The sequence below is a fragment of the Cynocephalus volans genome, chromosome 12 (genome assembly GCF_027409185.1).
Source record: "Cynocephalus volans isolate mCynVol1 chromosome 12, mCynVol1.pri, whole genome shotgun sequence".
NCBI lineage: Eukaryota > Metazoa > Chordata > Mammalia > Dermoptera > Cynocephalidae > Cynocephalus > Cynocephalus volans.
Genome location: NC_084471.1, coordinates 49,662,602 through 49,687,414, shown reverse-complemented (window position 1 = coordinate 49,687,414; position 24,813 = coordinate 49,662,602). Strand labels below are relative to the sequence as shown.

The 24,813-nt window shown below is 36.1% G+C and overlaps 1 protein-coding gene across 3 annotated transcripts; it reads left to right on the top strand.

The window, feature by feature from the left end:
• The first annotated feature begins 1,391 nt into the window (after positions 1-1,391).
• TMEM19 (transmembrane protein 19) lies at positions 1,392-23,298 on the top strand. 3 transcript variants are annotated; one of them, XM_063075948.1, is made up of 7 exons: positions 1,392-1,410; positions 1,912-2,062; positions 3,749-3,862; positions 14,541-14,678; positions 15,067-15,321; positions 16,243-16,452; positions 17,876-23,298. In XM_063075948.1, exons 2-7 carry the CDS (start codon positions 1,933-1,935, stop codon positions 18,037-18,039), a joined length of 1,011 nt encoding a protein of 336 aa, XP_062932018.1. In that variant the 5' UTR covers positions 1,392-1,410; positions 1,912-1,932; the 3' UTR covers positions 18,040-23,298. The 3 variants fall into 3 exon arrangements, with proteins under 3 accessions (XP_062932018.1, XP_062932019.1, XP_062932020.1); XM_063075949.1 differs by lacking the exon at positions 1,392-1,410 and adding an exon at positions 1,649-1,779; XM_063075950.1 differs by lacking the exon at positions 1,392-1,410 and having other exon boundaries at positions 1,854-2,062; positions 16,243-16,293.
• The last annotated feature ends 1,515 nt before the right edge of the window (positions 23,299-24,813 follow it).

Genomic DNA, 24,813 nt, shown 5'->3' with positions numbered 1-24,813 from the left:
TAGTCATAAGAGGAAATCATCCCTGAAATCCAAGAACTGACCTGATACAGCTATATCACACTGTTCTTAGGAGACTGTCTGACACACCAAGGCCATGGTTATCTCATGGAACACCAACTGATCAAAGTCACCCTATGTCTGTGATGAAGTCAAAAAGAAAAAAAAAAAAAAAAAGACCAGTTCATAATTTTGTCTAAGCAGAGACAAAAACAAGGTCACCATGCAAACCACAAAAGCATTAGCTTTTATTGTTAATAACTTTACCCAATATTCTGGTAACAATGATATTGTCCAGTCAGCTTGGTGAGGTAATCCAATTAATTACCTAAGCAAAACAGACTGAGACAAAAATATAGTAGGCACATGATGAATTTCTGCATAAAGACCATATATGAGTGGTTTAAAAAGTTCATGGAAAGATTCATATTATCTTTTATTTTCCCACGAACTTTTTGAAGTATCCTCACATGCATGTGGTTTAGTAAGAGAAGGCCATTACTATTTAGTCCTACTTCACAGATTTGGTCCTTAGTTAACTCGTTAGATACTTACCAAAGGAAAGGGCAGTTGTCTTGGCATGTATTTTGAAATTTAAAATATGAGTTTTTAAAAAGCAAATACCCAGAGGTTGGAACACAATTGTATGTCTGAAACTGACTTGTCTCTTCTTACACTATCAGCAAAATTAACTGAAAAGAAATAAAAAATATGATCTAATTATCAGTTAGTTACTATTAACCCAGGCAAACAAGTTAATTTCAAATAAAACATGGAATCGGCCACAAAACTCAGATTTTAAATCCTAACATGTTCTGCTTTCTAAATGAATAGACTGAATGCAAACACTTTAAATATGAGGAGTGTGGGGATAGATATTTCCACAATGTAAGTGGTGTTATGACAAAAATCATTTGAGAGCGCAGTAGGAAGAAATATATTTAGCTTCATTTTTACATCTAGCAGCCAGCAGAGTTCGGCACATTATAGGTACCAAATAGTACTGTTTTAAGTGATTTTCTAAGTCACAAAATTCCGTTTCTACAACACAGTATATTCCCCCCTCCCCCCATATAACATTATTTGGCATAAACTCCTTATAGATTAAGCAGCATTCGAATATTATACTTGCAACGAACTTACTGGGCCTAAATTCACCTGCATTTTGTTATCCTACTACTACCTTGGTGGTGATTTAACTTTGGGGCGTTTAAGGATGTCCCCAAACGCAAGGACTTAAGCTTCCAGGTATCCACAACCTGAAGAGAACTGCAAAGGCAGCCGGCTGCGGTCCGGCAGTCCACGGACAGGTACGCCAGGCTCGCCCGTTCACTGCTCACGTGAGCGAGGCGGTGTCTTCAGTCGGCTGTGGCGCATGCGTACAGGAGGTGAGCCGCAGGAAGCCGAGGCGTGGTGAGGCTGAGCTGCAGGGGTCTCAGCCCTGGTGGGCTGGATCCGAGTCGGGCGGCGGGGGTGGCGCGGACGGCTGTCGGCACGTGACCGCGCTCGGCCGCGTCGGGCTCGCGGCCCAGGCTCGGCCCGGTTCGGGTGCTCCACGCTGCCCCTGTGCGGCCGCGGATTGTCCCGAGTCGGCGTGTGGGAGGACTGCGACGGGCGGTGGGGGCGGAGCTGGCCAGGCCCGGAACTCCGACCGGCTGCCTGGGCCCTCCTCTCCCCTCCCTGGGGCCCTCACGCTCCGAGGGCGTGCGCTTTGCTTTTCCAGGGAGGCGTTAACCTCGCCCGTGGGCGCTCCACCGGCAGCAGTGTCCGGAAGGAGTTTGGGTTGATATTATTTTTTCTTTTTGTTCGGTCGATGGAAGATGTTGGCATTTATGTTTGCCTCTAAACGAATGTTTTGCTGGCAACTTACATGACTTTATTTCTCTTAGAAACGGTATATATTTTCTCCCTCAGGTGCTCATAGCCTTAATTTTCATGACACATCTTGACGACAGTATATGCCAAAGATATATAAGGATGATAACTAATGTAGTTATATTGAGCCTGATCATTTGCATTTCTTTAGCTTTCTGGATTATGTCAATGACTGCAAGCACCTATTATGGTAAGTATGAATGTCCTAAATTGTTCTTCTATGATCTAATTGGTGGAATTTTAAATTGTGCCGTTGTAAAGTCCAAAACTGATATCCTCTTTAATTTCCTAACACGATAATATAAGCAAGTGCCTTGAATGTTTTAAAGCCTTTAATAAATGCTTGTTGTGATAATACTGGTTATGCCTATTTCAGAATGTCCTTGTTTTATGTAATTACTCCATCTATCTTGGTGAAAAATAAGTGAGATAAAACAGTTTTGTAATGCAATTACAGTGGTGCTTATAATTTTGAATAAGAATATTGGTAATGTGGTTTATCATTTTCATGTGTCCTGTAAAAATAATTAAAAATTGAAGACGATATAATGTTTACATTTGGAGATTTGAAGAATTTGTCTACCGTTTGGTCGCTTTAAAAGAACAGACTTCTTTAAAGCTTGGAGCCACTTTGCAAATATGAGTGTAAGGTACTCCGGACTCAGATCTTTAAGGTTTTGAAGCTGCCTTAGAATATAATCTTTGGTACCCTTAAAAACAAAATACTGGTCAGTTCACAACAAAGGCAGAAGTGAAAAGGAAAGTGAGAAAGTGAACTCTTATAAATGGTTATTTATATAAGAAGTGATTGCCATTTCAGACCTTAGTCCTTTTGCAAAGAAATGTGAATAACTACGTAGGTGTTTTCCAGGGTATAGATCTCAGGGCTATTCGTTCACAGTGATTCACGGTAAGGGATGGGGGTTTCAGAGGAGGAGGAAGATGAAAGGAGAAGATTCTTGTTGGTGCCAGTATTAACTAAATAAAATAAACCAGGATTTGTGAACTGAAGTGTTCCTCCTGGCGTCAGGCACCTAATGCAAATGAATAAATCTGTACAGTTTTTTGCAAATTAGACATGTGGCAATAGTTTTCATTTGCAGAAATAGAATTTTTCTCATTTTTGTCAAACACTCAGCCCCTTTGTCTTTCATTTTCCCATTTTGGGTAGAAACATGGACACAAGTAGAAGTTCACACTTTTCTTTACTACAAAGAAATCACTCAGCCTTGGTGTTTAGGAGTCTGTCAGGAGTGGTGAGGGTTTTAAACAGGAAAGCTATGCCCTGTCTAAATGAGTTAGTTAAATTTGGATTTTTATACGAAATCTCCTAATCTTTAAATATTGACTCAAATTGCTTGAAAACATTATGCTAGCCAAACAAAACATCTGTGAACTGGATGCAGCCTTTGGAAAAATCAGTTTCTGACCATTGAATTAGGTGTGTAGCCCATCAGAATGTTGTTTAAAAAGAGCTCTCTGAAAGGCCAGAGAGAGGAATAATTACATCTTGTTAAGGAAAGAGTTTATTCTATGTAGTCCTTAAAATTTAACATGTGTCTCCTCTTAAAAAAAAATGAGGAACCAGAGATTCATTTCAGATCTCCAAATACCCATATTTGAAATACACATTATTATCATAAGTGGCTGTAAATGGTTCTCAAAACTTGGGCATAACCTATTTGGCCATTTGCCAGTAATATTACCCCTCTGAAAATATACAGGTCTCAACATAAATATTCTACTTTGGTGACTTAATCTTGGTTTGTCTACTTATGACAGTATTTTAATTCAGAAAGCTGTTATCAAAGCTTACTGCCAAGACTAACCTGTGCAGATTTAACACAATTTGTACTTCACCTTTATAATTTTTCAGGTAATTTACGGCCTATTTCTCCTTGGCGTTGGCTGTTTTCTGTCATTGTTCCTGTTTTGATTGTCTCTAATGGCTTTAAAAAGAAAAGCCTAGATCACAGTGGGGCTTTAGGAGGTATGTTTTTGTTTTGAGTGTCTAAAGTAACTGTATAATAAGTGCTTGCTTGTATAATTTAAACTCATGTTTTCTAAATTCTGAATATATGAGACTACAAATCATAATATTATATGTGTGTGTATATACATATATATATTTTTTTATTGGCACCTGGCCAGTATGGATCCAAACCTGTTATATATTTTTAAATGATGATAAAGTTATGCTTTTTGTTCAGTATTCATATTCTGTCAAAAACTAACATAAACATACACTTCTAGTGCAACATACAAATTTAACTTTGTAATATAAAGTAGATTAATAGGATAGGCTCTTGAGGACCTTGCCTATTCTGCTCCTTTAGTTGGATTAATTAATCTCCTACTAACAGAAACATTAGAACACATCTAGGTGTAAAATAAAGGAGAAATTGGAAAGAATAACTCTTGGAAATCGTTATCAGTAATCTCAAGCAGAGCATTCCAAAGTTAGTGTTCTAGATTACTTTTTCAGAACTGAATTGGGAACAGGCAATTTATTTATTCTTTTAGCAAATATTTTTTAATTGAAATGTATTGAGTGTACATATTTGTGGGGTACAGAGTTGAATATCAATACATGTATACAGTGTGTGGTGATCAAATCAGGGTAATTAGCAGATTCATCATTACAAAACAAGCATTTTTTTGTTATGAGGACATTTGATCTCCTGTGTTCTGGCCATTTGATAACATGCAATAAGTTATTGTTAATTATCAATGCCTAGCTTGACTGTACACCAATAGAACTTATTTTTCCTATCTAGCTGTTTTGTGTCCATTAACCAACCTCTCACTATCTACCCCCCTTCTCCTGTCCTGCCTCTAGTAAGCACAGTTCTGCTCTCTCCTTCTGTAAGTTCAACTTATTATTATTATTGTTTGGGTTTTATTTATTTATCTATTTATTAGCTCCCACTCATGAGTGAGAACATGCAGTATTTCTCTTTCTGTGCCTGGCTTATTTCACTTAACATAATTTTCTCCAAGCTTATCGATGCTGCTGTGAATGGCAGAATTTCCTTCTCTTTTATGACTGAGTAGTATTCCTTTATGTATATGTACCATATTTTCTTTATCCAGTTATTGCTTAATAGACATTTAGGTTGGTTCCATATCTTGGTTATTGTGAATAGAGCCACAATAAACATGGGAGTGTAGGTAAACCTTCAACATGATGATTTTGCCCATTTTTTAAATCAGATTATTTGGGTTTTTTTTTTTACTGTTGTTTAAGTTCCTTATGTATTCTAGATATAAATTTCTTGTCGCTGTATAGTTGGCAAATATTTTCTCCCATTCTGTAGGTTGTCTTTTCACTCAGTCGATTGTTTCCTTTGCTATGCAGAAGCTGTTTAGTTTGATGTAAAGCCATTTGTTTACTTTTTTTTCTTTTGTTGCCTATGCTTTTGGGGTCTTATTCATAAAGTCTTTGCCCAGTCCTACATCCTTCAGTGTTTCCTGTATGCTTTCCCCTAGGAGTTTTATAGTTTCAAGTTTTATATGTAAGTCTTTAATCCATTTTAAATTGACTTTGGTATATGGTGAGAGATAGAGATCTAGTTTCATTCTTCTACACACAGATATGCAGTTTTCCCAGCACCATTTATTGAAGAGGCTGTCTTTTCCTCAATGTATGTTCTCTATGTCTTCGTTGAAGATCACTTGGCTGTAACTATGTCGATGCAAATATTTGTTGAGCACTTACTACGTGGGCCACTGTTCTGGAAACTGGGGATATAGCTATGGGCAAGAAGAACAAGGTTTCAGTTTTTATGGAACTTTTATTCTTTAAGGCAGATAGATAATAAATAAATGTATAAAACTTTTCAGATAATGATCAAGTTTATGAGAATAATTAAAAGATAATAAAGTGTGTATGTTGGATGTGGGTCATTCTTCGGTAGATACAGTCAGGGATAACCTTGTTCTCTAAGGAGGTGATTTTGAGCTGGGACCTGAAGAAGTCAGCAATGAGAAGATGTGACAGAAGCATGTTCCAGGCCCTGATATGTGGAAGCCTGGCTTATTCAAGAGTGAGAATATGGCTCATTTGATTGGGAAATAGTAAGAAAAGGAAAAGTAGTGGGAGATAAAGTTGAAGAAATAGGCAAGGACCAAGTCATATTGGTGCTTGTAGACCACAGTAAGGATTTTATTCCAAAAGGGATGGAATGCCTCTGCCTCAAATCAAGGGAGTGACATGATCCGATTTGACATTGGAACTTTCATATACTACCAGTGTTATAAGTACCAAGACATGAAGATTCCACCGAAATATACTATAGGATGAGATCACTTCAAGATGAGGATTATTTAGAACTGGCAGGTCTTGAAGCCACCTACCCTACTTTCAAAATGCTACTGATCTTTCGCCCTTAATGCACTGCGGACACATCCTGTTTCCTCTTTGTTCATGTATAGCAGATGTTTTTCATAAAGTTTTATAAACTAGAGCAGACTTTCATGGAGGCATGATAGCATGATGTTTGGTAAAAGAACAAGTACTAGAATCAGGCAGGATGAATTTGAATAATAGTTATAGCTTTAGGACAGTCACATATCCTCTCTATGCCTCAGTTTTCTTGTGAAACAGAAAGTTTCATTTTTCTTGAATAAATACCTGGTAGAGGAATGGCTGGATTATATGGCAGGTACATGTTCAACTGTTTTTAAGGAACTGCCAAACTGTTTTCTAAAGTGATTGTGCCATTTATCCCTACCAGCAATGTGTGAGAGCTCCAGCGTTTCCACATTCTCTCCAACACATGTAATGGTCACTTTAAACATTTTTAGCTATTCTGATAAGTAAGTAGTGGGATTTCATTGTGGTTTTAATTAATCTACAGGAAAAGTAGATTAATTATCTACTTTTAACATATTTTTCTGTGTGTATGACTACTAAATTGGCATTGCCACAAACATTTTGTTTCTCTGTATCTCTACTTATATTACTCCCCCTCCCCCACCTCCCTTCTCCCTCATCATATGCTGAGGTAGATGATCATCCACGTTAATGGAGAAGGTTTGAAGGATAATGAGACAGTTCTCAGGGGAAAACAGTGAAAGCTGCAGAAAATTGAAACTAGACTCTCCTAGACTAAGATTAAATCAAGAATTCTCACTTTGGTTATATCGTTCTAGACTTCTAAGGTACTTAGTGCCGCATTCTCACTGAATAGGATTCAAACCTAATAAAGTCATTATATTGCTGCCAGTCCTAATAGATAGAAATGATCAAATGTAGTAGATGGATAGATGGAAGCATGCTGTTAACTTCCTTTTCAGTAGTTGATAATTTTAAAGTCAGGTATCAAAAATATAATAAGTATGTTTCTAAATGGTATCTTGGTACTATAATATGCCATGCAATTCCTTGAGAATAGAGTACATCTACTAGATTATAAACTCCTTTATCTTATCCTTCTGTGTCCCATGTTTCTTTCAATAGTGCTAGACACATAATCTGTGCTTAGGAAATAGATGTATTGTTTTCCTAATCTCATTCTATGAAATGTTGGTGTCTTTTTGTTTGGAGCTTTTTTTCCTTAAGGATAAAAACTATATATAATGCTGATTCAAAGTATATCATAGTAGATGGAAATACTATACTGGAGTGTGACTGCAAGTCAGTTAAACTGTCAGTGTTGTCGTTTTCCCATCTGTAAAACAGGAAAGAATAATAGTATCTGTAGCATTGAGTTATCACAAGGAATTATCCTTGTAAATTGCTTAGCATGGTACTTGGCACACATAGCAAGTATTTTATAAATGTTAGTTTTATTGTTTTCCTTGCACTTCTACTGTTCACAGTCATAGAAATTTTACTAAGGTTTGCCACATCATGCTTTTAGCATGCTTGGGATTGAGAAGTAAGAGTTACAGAACTTCCTCAGGATTCGGGTTTTTAGAGCCCTCCATGACACAGGAACACATACCTGGATGTTGATAGAATGGGGGTCGGGACGAAGCAATGCTTAAAGTGCACACTGAAGTAGAGGGCTCTGGTCTCCTAGAGATAGAGTGTGAGTATTCCCAGAATGAGAAGAGGGTCACATGAGGGGATGTATGGGAAAGTACTTGTAAACTATAAAGCATTGTGCAGTTGATTTACTCCAAGGAAGTGTTGTCTACTGATTGTTAACATAGTCCATCTAGTTACTGAAAGTTTTCCTTTGAGCATGTGAAGGGGAAAAACTTGTCATCAGGCTTTTGACTTGGCAAGTTTAAATTTAATGTCATTTGCTAAGACTTTCAAGCTTAGTGGTTTACCATTTTTTATTCATTTTTAACAAATATTCAGTGAGGGTCTCCTTTATACCAGGCACTATTCTGGGCACTTAGGATTTTAACAGTGAATAAAATGGATAAAAATCCTACTGTCACAGACCTTACATTTCTAGTCAAGGGGGCAGATGATAAATAAGATGGGTTTGAGGTATCTAATCCCCAGAAGAAGACGCTATAAAGTACACAACAAGGAGAGGGTATTTTCAGGAAAGGCCAGTGATAGTGCTCTTCATTGTCTCTCAAGGGTGGCCTTACATCTTTTTGGTCACCGTAGTTCAAGTCTGTGTTCAGTCTTTTTGAAGTAGAAAACTCACTCTGTCAGGTACCCAGGGTTGATCAGAGCTAAGAAAATTGGCTGAATGTTTATTATTGCTATGAGAAATTGATATATGAGCCAGAATGCTATTTTATTAATCCAATAAAATGTAGAACCAGACATTTCAAAATACAGGCATCACTGTTCAGGCATGCCCTATTCTTGTAGTCAGGCCATTTGAGGAATCAGATTATAATTAGAAGGTTGTTTGGGTGAGTACAGAATCTGAGAAACAATGCAATCTGCAGGTCAAAAGGTCCCCTACCTTGGACAGGGTTCAACAAGTCTGCCAGCCTCTGGATCTTTTGGCTTTTGCTTTCTGTATTTTGGGCTAACCAGCCTTCTTTTGATTCTTGCAGTTTTTCTCTAAGCAGATTACATGTGAAATTGTAGATTAGATTTGAGTTTATTAAATTACTATGAAACTCCAGTTCTGCCTTTCCTTTTTCTGCTTTCCAGAGATTACCCAGGTCATCTTGGTTGGAATTTTTGGTGCAACTCTACTCCCACATCAGACATTTGTAGACAGTGTTTTACTTTCTCAGATGGCATCTGTTGGGTACAGAATTTCCCTGTTTTAGGCTCAGAAGGCAACCATAATCCTTGAGTCTTCAAGTTATTTGGGAGCACGCCATTGTCATATATATGAACCTCTGATCAATGATAACTAGAGATTCACAGAGTAGGGTGGGGAGATGGAATAGACAAGAACGGGAGATAGCAGTTACTAATTCTAAAAATAGCTGGGAGTTGCCAAAAGTTCCAAGATATTTTTAGACTGTATGAAAGAAACCATTCCTTCAAAGCATGTTGTCTTAAATTAAATAAGTATTAAATGATTATTTAATGTCTTGTATTGTTAAATATTTATTCTATTATTTAATAAAATTTTGTTTAATGTATTATTTAATAAAATTCTTTATTTAGCAAAACTGAATATATTTTTGAGAGTTACAGGGAACAGAAATTGTCAACCATAGAATAAATTAGGGGTGGAACAGTTTGTAGTTAGAGGTAAAACAGGAAAACTAGGGATAACAGCAGGCAGACTAGACTGGGCCACAAAAGGATAACAGTACCTTGGTGTAGTTATCACATTCTGGAAAAATGGTCCCCAACCCTGCAGGACCAGAAGTTACATTTTTACCAGATCCCCACACTGGAAGCTTTCTCAAGTTTGGGCTCAAACCAGCCATGCTCATGAGACCAATTTACAAAGCAGAATGTCAGTTTCTTGGTGATAGTGACCTCATTGTTCATTGGCAGATTAGCACATTATCTTCCTGAAAGGACTATAAAATTACTATCAAAAGTTTGCTGGAAAGTTCAAAAGAACATATAAAGAGTATTACCTATTAAGTAAGAAAGAAGGGAAAATAAGAAAACATGCATACATGTTCTTATCTTTATGAAAAGAAACTGGGAGTGATAAATTAATACAACATAAACAAGAAGGAAAATAATGCAGTTAGTTACAAAGGGATGGAAGGAGAGCAAAAGATAAAGGGAGAGACAAAAGGGCTATGGGAAGAAGTGACATTTCTCTAAGTATACCTTTTTGTATAAGTTTGACTTTTGGAAGCATGTTAATGTTCTACATATTTAATAAATAAAATTAAATCAGTAAGGATAGGAATAGGGAGAATCTAAAACTGAAAACAAACTGAAATGAACCCAATTGCATGTCAAATGAGTATGGTAAGTTGAAAGAAAAAAAGAAGAAAAACTAACATATGAATACAGTATTTAATTACATATCCTCAGACTTAGGGAAGGGAAGGGGAAAATAGCAAACAAATCCTTTTTTTAGTAGTTTTGTTTTTGTTGTAGTGTGGGTGAAGAATTCTAAAACAATTTTAGATGTAAGATAGAATTGAGCAATTAAGTGAATTCGTCATTGTTGGCAGCCAAGATTCTTACTAAGGAAAAAGAAGGATGCCAATAAGGAATGGGGAAAGGCAAGAGAGAACCTATGGTGATGGATTGGAATTGGGAGTTGTATATCTGTGCATGTGTGTATATTTGTTGTTTGTGTGTGTGTGTATTTATTTGCCCTGTCCACAAATAGCAAAGGTGCACCAGTAACAATGAACACACTGAGATCCTAGATCTTGGTGTCTAATATCTATTACCTACTAAAATGAACCAGAGCTTCTCGGAGAAATGGCTCTCCCAGGTCTGGGGCAAGGTGGGTTTGGGATGAGCCTAGAACATCTTTTTATGCCAAAATGAAAGGAAATGCTCAAAAAAAACAAGATGGGGCCATGTCATAAGGGCAGCGTAGCCAGCTTAAAGGGACTCCCACTGACAAAATCTGTGACAATTTGAGCACCAGCAGTAAAGTATAGTAGGGTACTATAAGCTATTAGAAAAAAATAGAAATTTGTGAGTCCATACCAGTGATAGTTTTTTGTTTCGTTTTGTTTGAGAAGAAAATATCTTTCTTACAGTAGAATGCCAATAGTCTATTGGAAAATGTGGAAGTAGTACTGGAGTTGTGAAATCAGCATTGCAACGATCATTGTAAAGACTGGATTGGGCAAAATCATAAACAAATACTAAATCTGGGGGAAATTTTGATGAGGGGTAGGATATTTGCATGGTTTTGAAATGTTTCCCATGAACAGCTTCTTATTCTAAAGGAAAAAATGGTAATTAAATGGAAGGGAAATTGCACAGTACCTTGAATGAGTGATCAAAATTAATATCACTAATGAGAAGAGAGTAGCCATCAAGTACCTCCAGATGTTATGCCCTGAGAAGGACACAGCATCATCTATGTAGTATCTAGGCCAGGAATGTATAACCTGAGTTTAATAGTGATGAAACATCAAGTACCTCATGATGAGAAACTTTCTGTTTTTTTAAAAATGGGCCAATTGTATTCTCAAAAATGACAGTGCCATAAAAGAAGAAAGGCTTGTAGAAATGGTCCACACTAAAAGAGGCTAAAGGGATGTAATAACTACCCTAAACTGCATCCTGTACTTCAAGGGAAAATGCTATAAAGGATAATATTGAGTTAGTTGACAAAATTGGAATACACATAGTAGATTGAAGTATTGTATCAATGTTAAATTTACTGCAATTGATAACTATACAGTGATTATTTCAGACTGTATCCCTATTCTTAGAACATACACAAGTATTTAGAGGTAAAGGGCCATGATATATATAAGTAGTCTTCAAAAAGTTCACAGAAGGATTCATATTATCCTTTAATTCCATTTTCCCATAAACTTTTTGAAGTACCTCAAATAACACTGTCAAATGGTTCAGAAAAAATATATTTTATACATATACTGTATATGTATTTAGAGAGAGACAGCACACCCAAACCATAAAGAAAATGGGATAAAATGTTAATAATATGTATATTGGTCCGTTTTCTGTTGCTTACAACAGAATACCTGAAACTGGGTAATTTATAAAGAAATGAAATTTGTTTCCTACTGTCTTGGAAGCTTGGATGTCAAAGATCCAGGGGACACATCTGGTAAGGGCCTTTTTCTTGGTGGTGACTCTGTTTGGAGTCCCGTGATAACACAGTTTATCACATGGCAAGCATGGCATGAGCTCTTTCATGTGCTCTCCTTATAAAGCCACCAGTCCACACCCATGATAACTCATTACTCAGTGGATGGATTAATTCATTCATGAGCACATACTCCTCATGACCCAATCACCTCTGAAAGGCCCCACCTTCCAAATATCATAATGGGATTTCCCACCCTCTTAACACTATTACAGTGGGGATCAGGTTTTCAACAAATGGACTTTTGGTTGTATATCCCACCCATAGCAGTAGGTGAATCTGGGTGAAAGATACATGAGTGTTCCTTCTACTATTCTTATTCGTGCAACCTTCTATAAGTTTGAAATTATTTCCAAATAAAATTTTTAAAAAATTTGTTAGGTTAGTGAGCAGAGTCAGAATGAGAAGAATTAGCTATGTAAATTTAATTGTTGCTTTGCCTCCCACGGATTTGTCACCCCTCTTCCCCTGGGTGATGGAGCCGCCAAAGATTACTCAAATCTCATCTCTTCTGAGCAGTGAGAAGCCCCAAAAAGGGGTTAATCTCCCGGAATCCTCAAGAGCGAGGCATTCCTTCCATTTGGGAAATTAACCCTGAATTGGGGTTCTCTTCCCACATTTATTCTCTAGACCAAGAAGTTACAGGAAGAGAACATAGGTGGGATTTTTTCTAAGTACAGTTTAACAAGTTTAACAATAGAAGCTGATAGCATTCAGTAAGGTGACATTCTATAATGCAATTTGCAACAAAAGCTTGATTTTAGCAAACATTCTCTTCTTACAGCAATTTCCCAGTATTTTTACATATCAATCAAACCTGTCTGTCTTTGAGCCAGCAACCTTGCTATGTTACAATTCTTTATCTTACAACAGAGAATATATAGCCTGGGGAAAATTTCCTGCCCTTTGCAAGGTCAATATTTGAAACAGCAAGGCTTTGGAAAACCAGGCCCTGTGAAGTGCATTTGTTTTATGCATACTTCACAGCAAACTTCTATAAGTTTGAAATTATTTCCAAATAAAAATTTTTAAAAATTTGTTAGGTTAGTGAGCAGAGTCAGAATGAGAAGAATTAGCTATGGAAATTTAATGACCAGAGACATTAAAGCTGTGTCCACAATAAATTTATTCCAAACATTGGAATTGATGGGGAAAGTTACCTTTACCTGTACTGTGCTGAAGACATAATGACAAATTCAGTTTTTGAAACTCCCATTTTATAGCTGCTGTTCAGACTACCTCCATCTCTCTGTTAGCACATCCTTTCTTCAAATGCAATATGGTACACTCATTTGGATTAAGGAGTGTTCTAAGGGATAGTCACATCCACGGCTGGCTTCTTGAGGTCACCTTGATTGAATTTTGTGTATTCTCAGTAGTCAAAGCCTTATCTTTTGGTTTTGGTCATTTTTATAGATGGCTAATTTCACTCATATTTTGACTCTAATTCTTGTAGGATTAACTAACCAGTGTGGTAATAAATGAAGATACTTTGCTCTCTCTACCACCAAGTTTTATTCACAAGAACATGTTCAAATTTTAACAGATGGCCTTATCCGGATGATTTTAAAAGCCCATTTCAGTATATATTGTACTTTCCTTATAGAATTACCTACTAAGAGGCTTTATAATTTCTTAAACAACCCACAGAATTTGCTTATGCATAAGTCTCATGCATGTTGACTAATTTAGCAGTTAATTTCAATGGCCTCTTTCCACCTTGCTGTGATATCAAGAGTGCATCTTTCTTTTGCTTTGTTTTCTCTTCTGTATCAGTGAAATGTAAGCTTCCTTCTTTGTTTTCTTGATTGAACTGCAGGTTTTATAAGCCTTTCTTAAAATTGATCACTCATTGAAAAACAAAGGATATTTCCTTCTTTCTTCTTTGTTTGCCTGAACAAAATCTAAAGAGACAAGGAAAAGTCTAGAACTCTTAAATCATATTCAAAGAACATATTCCACTCTCAATTTCACATTAAATTAGATGTGACACTTGAAAGTTCTTTGAAAAGCACAAAAAACTTATCTTCTTTTGAATTTCCTTTATAAAGTAGAAGAAAAAACCTCAGGCTATGGGGGTGGGCAGGAGTAAAAGATATAAACTTGAAAAACTCATGATCTCACTTCCCCGGAGAGAGCCATAGTTAGTTTGAAAATTCTTCAGACTAGTCTTCTATCCAAATAGTATATATAATGTGTATAATACATATTGTTTAGTGATAATGAAATCACTATTCATTCTGTTCTGCAACTTAATTATAAAAAATTGTCTAAAATAATATTTTACATTTATATGGCATTGTTTGAAAAGAGATCAAAATATGGGAAAAAAATTTTTTTCAATTTAATCAAAATGACATTCATTTTACTGCTTGATAATAACTTGGTAAAGTGCAAAATGTATTGGAAATGTACATTTCAAGTTATAATGTGAAAATAATGAAAAACTCCATTCTTTTTTCACAGCATTAATATATGTAATAAGTATAATTTTGTGTTTATATATGTTTCTTTCAGGGCTGGTGGTTGGATTTATCCTAACCATTGCAAATTTCAGCTTTTTTACCTCTTTGCTGATGTTTTTCCTTTCTTCTTCGAAACTCACTAAATGGAAGGGAGAAATAAAAAAGCGTCTGGATTCAGAATATAAGGAAGGTAAAATTAATTATGCTTGATACTACTCAAAGTAGTAAACTTCGTTTTATCCTAACATAAGCTTTTACTCAGAACATGTCATTTAGACTATCAAAATAGATAAATCTTAAATGATAATTACTTTAGTAGCCTAATTTAGTTTATCATTTATTTCACTACAATAGGAAATAACAGCAGGATTTTAGAAGTACTGGTCTATCATTAATTATTCTAGAGTTGTTAATAATAGTATAGAATGTGGGCAAAGGTGCCATACCACTTTTAGTCTTTTTTAAAAGATTTTAGTAATTTTTCTTTTCTTAAATTATAAAATATAAGTTTCTATAAGTGCATGATTTTCTTTCTGAGAAGAAAACATTTCTTGTCCTCTTCATCTGTTTGTTTCCAGGTGGGCAAAGGAATTGGGTTCAGGTGTTCTGTAACGGAGCTGTGCCCACAGAGCTGGCACTGCTGTACATGATAGAAAATGGCCCTGGGGAAATCCCAATCGATTTTTCCAAGCAGTACACTGCTTCCTGGATGTGCTTGTCTCTCTTGGCTGCACTGGCCTGCTCTGCTGGAGACACATGGGCTTCCGAAGTTGGCACAGTTCTGAGTAAAAGCCCACCAAGGCTGATAACAACCTGGGATAAAGTTCCAGTTGGTGAGTTTGACTTGAATTTCTTTTAAAAAAAAACACCCCTCTTAATTTAGTGTATTTCTTATTTAAGAGCCTTTTAAGAATTTTATTTATATTTAGTCTAAATTGGAAAAGTGCTATAGGCCATTTAATTGGTGAATAAATAATACTTCCAGAAAATGTTAGTAAGATTTAGATAAACCATACAGGAACATAGGATTGACCCACAAACATATCAATGGGAAAGGGAAAAAAAGAACAATGGAGTATTTCTTGAGGGCTTTTTATGTAATCGGTGCTTTAACATACATCTCCCTTTCCCATTACCGTTATCAACTACTACTGCTACTGCTGCTGCTGCTTTGTCATCTCCTTCTTTTTCTTCTTCTTCTTCCTCTTCATCACTTCGTCCCTCATGCTCTCCTCCTCCAGCACTGCCTTTTCATCCTCCTCCTTTTTTCTTCCTCTTCTTCCTCATTTATCATCATTGTCATTATTACAACTAACATATTTTGAATACCTACTATGTGCAAAGCACTGTTTTGCTTTATATGGATTACCACTTAGTATTCATAATAATTATATGAATTGGTTCTCTTATTATTTCCATCTTGCAAATAAGGAAACTAAGGTGCAGAGAAGGTAGATAAATTAACCACAGTCACGCAGCTAGAAAGTGGCAGAACTAAGACTGAAACCAGACAATCTGGCCCCACTGAACCATTTGACGTTGCTGAACCATTCCACTACGCTGCTTAGAATATCAGAAGTTACTGAGGAGAAAAGATTGTTTTGTATGTAGGCTACAGTCTTTAGGTTGCATTAAAGAGAGACCCTTTTTTAAATTAGCCTTGATGATAGACAGGTACTAAAATTTTTTGCTTTTCTGACTTTATGTGTTTGCTGATTGTTAATCAGATGATTTTATCCATGTTTCTTCTTCAGGGACCAACGGAGGGGTTACAATGGTGGGCCTTGCCTCCAGTCTCCTTGGAGGTACCTTCGTTGGCATCGCATACTTCCTCACACAGTTGGTTTTTGTGAATGATTTAGACATTTCTGCACCCCAGTGGCCAATTATTGTATTTGGGGGTCTAGCTGGATTACTAGGATCAATTGTAGACTCATATTTAGGGGCTACAATGCAATTTACTGGTAAGAACATGCCCTTATTATTGCAACTTATTGGTGTATTAAAGAAATGGGGAAGAAATATGGAAAAGAAAAAAAAAATGTGACAATGAAAACAAACCCAAAGACACCAGGTGTTGAGAGACCAGAAATGATAGGGCAAAGTCTCTTCTACAATTTTGGTTTTCTTATTCTTTTGTGTTAAATTAACTGAAAGAGTATTAGTCCTGCAGAGCAATGATTAGAAGCTGTGTGGGAAGGATACTATAGTGCAGGGAACAAGTGCTTTTGCTAGTGGGCTGCCACCTGATCCCATGAAATCAGGACAATTAGGATCAGATCATTTTCTTGCACCTCCTTCCATTTGCTATTCAAGTCCAGTTGAGAGAGAGTTATTGTACTAATCTGACTACACACACACAACCTACCTACCCACTGCGATATCATGCTTGCTGTTATCGCCACTGAGTTTTTAGTGCCACTCAAGACATGTGCAAGTCAGTTTTCCTTCACCTTTTCTGTGCTCTGCTTCTGAGGCTCTCCCATCCTATCAGTGTATTGACATATTCTGTTAGGTGTGCATTTACTCCACACTCTCACCAACCTGTGTTCTCTCCTTTGACTGACATTATGAAGAGGCTGGGAGGCCAGAGAAGGGTTCCCTGAGTACAGTCCTCCCAGTGGTCTACATGCCCCAAGATTACCTACTTGCCTCTCCGCTGTCCTCCTCACTGGTCACAATGCTTGTTCTCTTGGTTTCGTTAGTTTCATCTAGACGCGAAGGAGGAAGAAGCTCGATTTTAATTCACGCTGAAGTGTCAGTAACTCTACACACACACACACACACACACACACACACACACACACACTCACACACACACACACACACACACACACACGAACAGTACACATATTTTCTAAAAAGCCTAAATTGGGCTCTAACTGGGGAAGTTTCTGGTCATATTGACTGAGTTGGAAAAACAATGTGGGCAGTAGGGGAGATGAATTTATTCTGTAAATCTTTGTCTGCCTCCTTTATGCCAACACTGTGCTGGGCCCTGTGTATCCATCACCAAGGCCACAGATGTGATCCCTACTCTCAAAGGCCTCCCTGGTTGGTCTTGGAAGGGAGTCACAGGGAAGGCAGGCCCACCCTGTCAGTTTCATGCCATCTCTGCCTTTTTTGTTCTCCCTTCCACTTCTGAAGCAACTCCAGAGGTACTGACAGAACATAATTGAGATGTGTTGAAACTCATTTATTCAAAGAGGATTTTTGCAATCAAGGGTTCCATATCTCTCATCAGATAAAATATCCACTAATGTCATTTTACAAGTTACTGATAATCTTTCAAAAGTTGTTTTCTTTGGAGGAAAAAAAACTAATTTGTTCTTTTTTAAATCAAATCATTTGGGTTTTCTACCTCACTTGCTTTTTTTTCCACTCCAGGTTTGGATGAAAGCACTGGCATGGTGGTCAACAGGCCAACGAATGAGGCAAAGCACATAGCAGGGAAACCCATTCTTGATAATAATGCTGTGAATCTGTTTTCTTCTGTCGTTATTGCCCTTTTGTTACCAACAGTGGCTTGGGGTTTTTGGCCCAGGGAGTGAACTTTATTTCATATCCATAGGTTGAAACTGATGAGTTCAGCTAAATTTGCGATTCCATCTTTCATCCTAAGAATAATAATTGTAATGGCAAAGCAGAAATGCCTCCCATATTCCATTGTTATGGAATTCCACATTTTTCTCTCATCTCCCTTGTAACAGCTAACATCCTTCTAGTGAAAGAGTTCATAGAACTTAAGAATATTTTTCTTCTGCTGAATGGAGGTTCTTGAACAATGATGCTATATTGTCCCTATATATTGCTATATATTGAACTGAAAATGTCTACATAGTAGTCGATGTCAAGTTTTATTTTGCTTTGTTTTGTTTGTTTAAAACAGTGTAGGGACTAAAAATGATGATATTTTAAAACAGTTTTCAGTGGAGGCAGAGAATGCCACTGTGCCAGTTACCCAAATGTTATATCTGTTTCAAATGGTTTAAGCTGATGTGTGTGGAAGTCTAAATAAGGTATAGTATCCTGGATTTCTCCCATTATCTTCCCTTTCACCATTGTGAAAAGTGTGGAGATTGGTCCGTAGTGAGTTGTGTGGCCTACTCCACATTGGTTCTTCCTCAGGGTTAGTAATTTTTAAAAAAATAGTAAATGTTTTTTTCATGTACCCATTAGAAAGCATGAAAAAACATATTTTTAACTAAAAGCAAAAGAAATTGATCTTATATCTAAAAATGTGCACCTTACTATATATTTCAGTTGCTCTCTGAACAGAGACTATCTTGAATTCAATATTTTTAATATATTTTCTAGCTTTCTTTGAAATATATGCAGGAATCTAGGCTGGTTGGTTAGCTCACTTGGTTAGAGTGCAGCCTTGTAACCCCAAGGTCACAGGTTCATATCCCCATAACAGCCATCCACAAAAAAAAAAAAGAAATATGTACAGGAATCTGGTTTAGCACTGGCATTTTGAACAGTTAAAGAGTCAAGGAAAAATTATTGTTTTTTTTAATTTGCTGTCATATGTTGCTTGAAAATGCTGTGATTTCCTACTGTGTACTTTCTAAGTTATGCTCTCCTTTACATTGTAGCCTCAACTACAGTGAATTCTGCTTTTCAATTTTTTTCTTCACCATGACTTACTGTGTGCTAAAGGAGTTTTGACATGGTATGGCTTATTTTGCTAAAAAAGTATTCTTAAGTATTTTCTATGTGATTTTCTTACCTTTTTCCCCCCTGCTCCTTTTACATTCTTTTTTTTTTTTTTTTTTTTTTGTCTTTTTTTGTGACCGGTAAGGGGATCGCAACCCTTGGCTTGGTGTTGCCCGCACCGTGCTCAGCCAATGAGTGCACTGGCCATTCCTATATAGGATCCGAACCCGCGGCAGGAGCGCCGCTGTGCTCCCAAGTGCTGCACTCTCCCGAGTGCGCCATGGGGCCGGCCCCTTTTACATTCTTAAATTGAGGAAGAAGTCCCTGAATACGCCACCACCAGAGTGGATAAAACTTAGAATTTTTTATTAGTGACACTATCATAGTGACAATCTAGAGCTGACTGAGTTCAGTTAAGAAAACAAAATAGTTTATATCCTTATTCCTTAAACTGATGAAATCAGTAGGTTGTAACCATTAGTTTTTAACTTTGGGTGTACATTAGAAGCACCTAGGTGTGTTTTAAAAAATATACTCGTGTCTGGGCTTCACATCCCGAAATTCTGATTTACCAGATCTGGAGTACAGCTTGGGTATTGAGACATTGCAATGCTCTGGCTGCACATTAGAATAATGTAGGGAGTTTTAAAACACTTGCCAAGGCCTCTTTCTAGATCAGGCATAGCAGAATGTCTGAATGTGAGGCCCATGCATGGGTGTTTTTAGAAAGCTCTCTGGGAAATTCTAATGTTTAACCACTGATGAGATTCTAATGTTGAGAACCCATTGAATAAGAATATCCTAAAGCACTATATCTAAAAGAAGTTTCAAAAGAATGGGACTTTTCATTTTTAAGGAGACAACTATCAGCAGCAGCGTTATATGCTGTCTTTGTGGATTAATAGCTTCTGGTAATTATACAGTGTATTAAAGATGCATCACTTAGTAAATCATTACTGTGTCAATTTTTGTGCAGCCTACACTTTGCTCTAACATGCCTTTTCTCTTTTCCTGGAGACTCATCCTCATGACACAGTAGGAGACAAAAATATTTCTTGTAATCATCTTTGGATTTGGTTGAATCATCGTATCATTATGTGTTGGGGAAATATTGCTTTATAATCATTTATTTGAAAACTTAAGGCTAGTTGTGTTTTAGAATCAAAATTTTTCAGACTTTAGAAAACTCATAGGGCTTATATAAAATATTTCACTCAAAACCATTAAAAAAGTCTGGAGTAGGACTTCATTGTCAAATTGTGAGTATGATAACAAAAAACTATAAAGAGCCTTAGATAGGTCAGGTCAGGTTTTGTCACCAAACTTATGAACAAGTTTTCTGATTTCATATCTTTTGGATATAAGAATATAAGATAAAGAATTATGGCTCTGTTTGGGGTTTTTTTTTTTTTTTTTTTGGTTTTGTCTTTTTTTTAATCTTAGCTATATTTTACTGTAACATCTTTTGTAATTGGGTATTTAACTAATTCAACCTTTTCCTCTTTGCTGAGTGAGCAGTTTATGTTAAAAACACTTTTCATAGAAAGAGCTCCATGCAACAGTAAAATAAAATAATGTGTGCTGCCTACCTAGGGAGCATACAAGTGGATATACTATTTCTTATATTGTTACACAGTAGAGGAGAGCAAAGTGTATGTGGTTCAGGACAGCTCCTGAAGGAGACTTCAAGGAGTAGCATGTTGAAGACACATCAGATGGGGCCATCAGGAGAGCAGAAATTGACACAGCAGGTCATTCCATTCTTAGCTTTCCTCACTACTTGGATTATCTATGCCTCATATCTTTCGTGTTTCTACCTGCTATGTATGTAGCATGCTGGCTGCAGAAATGCCAACCCCACCCCAATTAGATAAAGGCCTAGTATAGAGAAAAATCATGTGAAATGAGATTTTTTAAACTTTGTAGCATGCCTGTAATATGAACAGCTGCTGCCTGTTATGCATGGTGAGTATACTTAGGCCCAATCTTCTGATCTTCCTGATACTCCCAGTGTCATCACAATGAGAATGAACTATACTAGCCTCCAAGTCTCAGGTGAATTAAGTGTACTTTAAAAATGAAAACACATTTATGCAGTTTAATTATTTAATCTCCTTATGGAGTATCTGTTGCTGTAACTGAATATTTTAAAAATAAATAAGTGTTCAATATGTGTTTGTTGAATTTAGTTATTTGACTCTAAAGGGTGTTTAAGATCCTTAAGAGTCACTGAAATTTGATAATCAGGAACATATTCCTGGAGGAAAATAAAAAAATAAAAACCAGTTTGGCTACCTTAATTTCTGAGCACTGTGATAACTCCAACATTTCTCAATCATATGAAACAATAGTTTTGAAACAACCGAGTCGGGAAATTATTGTATCAGTGAAGGAGTAGTGGCACAACAAGGCTCCTAAAACTATTTTCCCTGCCAAAACCAAACGTTAATTCTCTTCCATCTGTCATAACGGCCCCCTTTAAAATTTATTTTATAGATGTGGCAACTTTTTTTATGTTTGAATTTTTTGTTTTTTATTAATGCTTAATTGCTTAAGTAATACATTGAATGTATTCTTTTTAAAAAATTAGAATATTGGAGATAAAGCTAAAATATTCTTTTGCTCCCACTACCCTCTCAACAACCCTGGCCTCCTGTCTTCACCAAGGTAATTACTGATAGAAATTTGGGATATTTTTACATAATATTTGTCTTGGTATATTTTAGTACACACTTTTTTAATCAATAAAATTGTTATAATTAGTACTGTCTTTTTGTTGCTTCAGGTCAGATGCTTACATCCAAGAAAAATCTAGGGAAAAAGATTAAAAGGATATATAGTATACCAAAATATTAATGTGCTATCTGACAAGATTACAGATGTTTTTAACTTTTGTTGAAAAAATTTAAGTATATGAATTATATCTCAATAAAGCTATTAAAATGTAAATACAAAACTAGTTTTAAGTGTTTTTCTAGAAAGTCTACAATTGAATGTGTTTCTTCTGTGAATCAAAAAAATGCTCAGACAAAATAATCTCTGGGAATTACCCCTTTTTCCCATTCACCCTTCCCCATATTATTGTTTTAATGGTATTCTTTCTCTTTATAAATTATCACATTAGCAACGAACTAAGAGTAAAATGGAATTTTAGTGTAACATAATGAAAAGTAACAGTGGATATTCAAAGGAATATTTGAAGGCATTTTCAGATTGTTGCAGAAATTAAAGAAAGTATCACAAATCTTCATGCCCTTGTAGTGAATCTTGTTTCAGACTGGATTTTTGCTGATTTTTTAAATTCTTCTCATCTTGCTTAGCTATTTGGAATTATACGTGGCAAACACCTTATTGCATGTCACAATTCTCAACATGTTGTCATAGAATTCTAGAACAAAGAACCGTAAGGAAACTTCTCAGCTCATTGCCCAGATTTGAAGCTAAAAAATACGTATATCATCTCTTATGAGTGAGTATAATCCTTTTTAATTCTTTTATGCTTCCTCACCTTTGCATACACTGTCCACTATGCCTGGAAATTACTTCCTCCTCTCCTCATTGATCCCTAAAAAACCAGCTCAGTGGTACTTCTTCTGACAAGCTTTTCCAGACCCTCTCAGGCTGAGTTAATATCTCCATTACACATTCTATACTTTATAGCAGTTATCACACAATGAACATTTGTTGAAAAATACCCTCAATGTATTTATTAACCTGTTTCTTTAAACTGTTAATCTCCGTATTGCAAAGACACTAGCCAGTGCAGAAAAGGCTCTAAACTTTTCTTTAGAACTAAATATGGTTTTAAGTTCATTCATGGGCCAGAATAATAATAGCAATTCTATTATTTCCTCTTGATCTCATCAAGCTACACTTTGTTTTTGTTTTATTTATTTATTTATTTATTTATTTATTTTGGCAGCTGGCCTGTATGTGGATCCAAACCCTTGACCTTGATATTGTAATACCACACCAACCAACTGAGCTAACCAACTGAGCTAGCCCCAAGCCACACTTTTTAAAATGATAATACCATCTAGGATTATCAGAGAATAAATGCATTAGAAACTGTATGCTGTGTACAGGTTCCCACATTTCTGTTGTGATCATCTATGTATTGTTGCATGTAGTACTCAATTATAAAATAAAAATAAAGTCCGATCCTAAAGTCAGTCTTTGAAACAGACTACTAAGATATTATTGAACAAGATAATTTCTCAATCTTTTCTCTTTAAGTGATATGCTAAATTGTATCTAAAGCCTGGCTATTCACAAGTATGTTTTCTCAATTATTGGCAAGCAGTTTCTCTTTACATGCCCTGTGCCCTATCATATGTAGAAATAGTTTTTGAAATAACCTTTTTTTTCAGATTTTTAAAATAATACATAAAATTTAGAAAATAAGAAAAGAGTGTAGAAGGGAATAAAGATTCATAATTCTATTACTCAAACCAGAGACAAGTACAATTAATATTTTAATATATGTTTTTTTCCCTTCTTTTATCTCAGGTTTTTTGTTTTGTTTTGTTTTTTTACAGATAATTAGTATCTGTATTAGTCTGTTTCTGTTGCTTATAACAAAATACTTAGAACTGGGTCCTTTGTTAAGAAAATGAAATTTATTGCTTACAGTTTCAGAGGCTGGGAAGTCCAAAGCCTGAGAAACACTTACAGTGAGGGCCACCTTTGGTGGTGGCTTTACAGCAATGCAGGAGTCTCACATGGTAGAAAATGGTGGAGCAGACAGAGACGCACATGCTCTTAACCCTCAGGACCACGCCTGTGACCACCATTATTAATTTATTCATTAGGGCATGATCCTAAGAATCCAATTACCTCTTTGAGGCCCCACCTTTCAATTTCCATAATAGGGTATCCTACCCTTAACAGTTACAATAAGGATCAAGCTTCTAATACATAAAACTTGGGGGACACAATTCAATCCATATCAGTATCATGCTGTATTTACAGCTTTACATTTCACTCTCATCACTTAACCCTATGGTGTAAACATTTTCTCTTGCCATTAAAAGGTATATGAACACATTTTTAATGACTGGGCAGTCAGCTTAGAGATCACCATATTTTAATTCCTTATTTGGGCCTTTTAGGTTTTTTCCAAATGTTTTATAATAAATATCACAGTGATGACTACTGTGTAGAAACATCTTTGACTACTTTGTGGAATTCTTGAGTCAAAGGCTATTGAGCATTGCCTAGTCACACTTTGGAAGGATTTTAATAGTTTCTAGAACCACTATCAGTGTTTGAGAGTAGTAGTCTCACTGCAACCCAAGCAGCCCTGAATATCATTGGTTCCTTAATCTTTGCCATTTAAATTTTTTTTAAATGGTGTCTTGTTTTTAATTTATAAGAAAGAAATCATGAAGGGGGACATAGAAAACTACATAGTCTATATAGTCTTCCAGAAGAAAAGTATAGTTTGTTCTGTGCCTGGTACTATTTTATACACTTTTCAAACATTAACTCATTAAATTCCCATGAAAGCACTGTGAGATAGGTACATTATTCATTTTTGTACCAATAAGGAAACTGAGCTCAAAAAAGTTAAATGATAAAGCAGGGGTGATAGATTCAGATTAACTAAAGATAAGAGAAAATACTAAGAGTTTGGGGAATTATTTGTGTTGCAATAGCAAAGCTAT

Excerpts from the sequence above, each read along its gene's own strand:
- TMEM19 (XM_063075948.1), top strand. The coding sequence starts at position 1,933 with ATGACACATCTTGACGACAGTATATGCCAAAGATATATAAGGATGATA. Across the intron at positions 2,063-3,748 it reads GACTGCAAGCACCTATTATG|GTAATTTACGGCCTATTTCT; the intron begins GTAAGTATGAAT and ends ATAATTTTTCAG. Across the intron at positions 15,322-16,242 it reads CTGGGATAAAGTTCCAGTTG|GGACCAACGGAGGGGTTACA; the intron begins GTGAGTTTGACT and ends TTTCTTCTTCAG.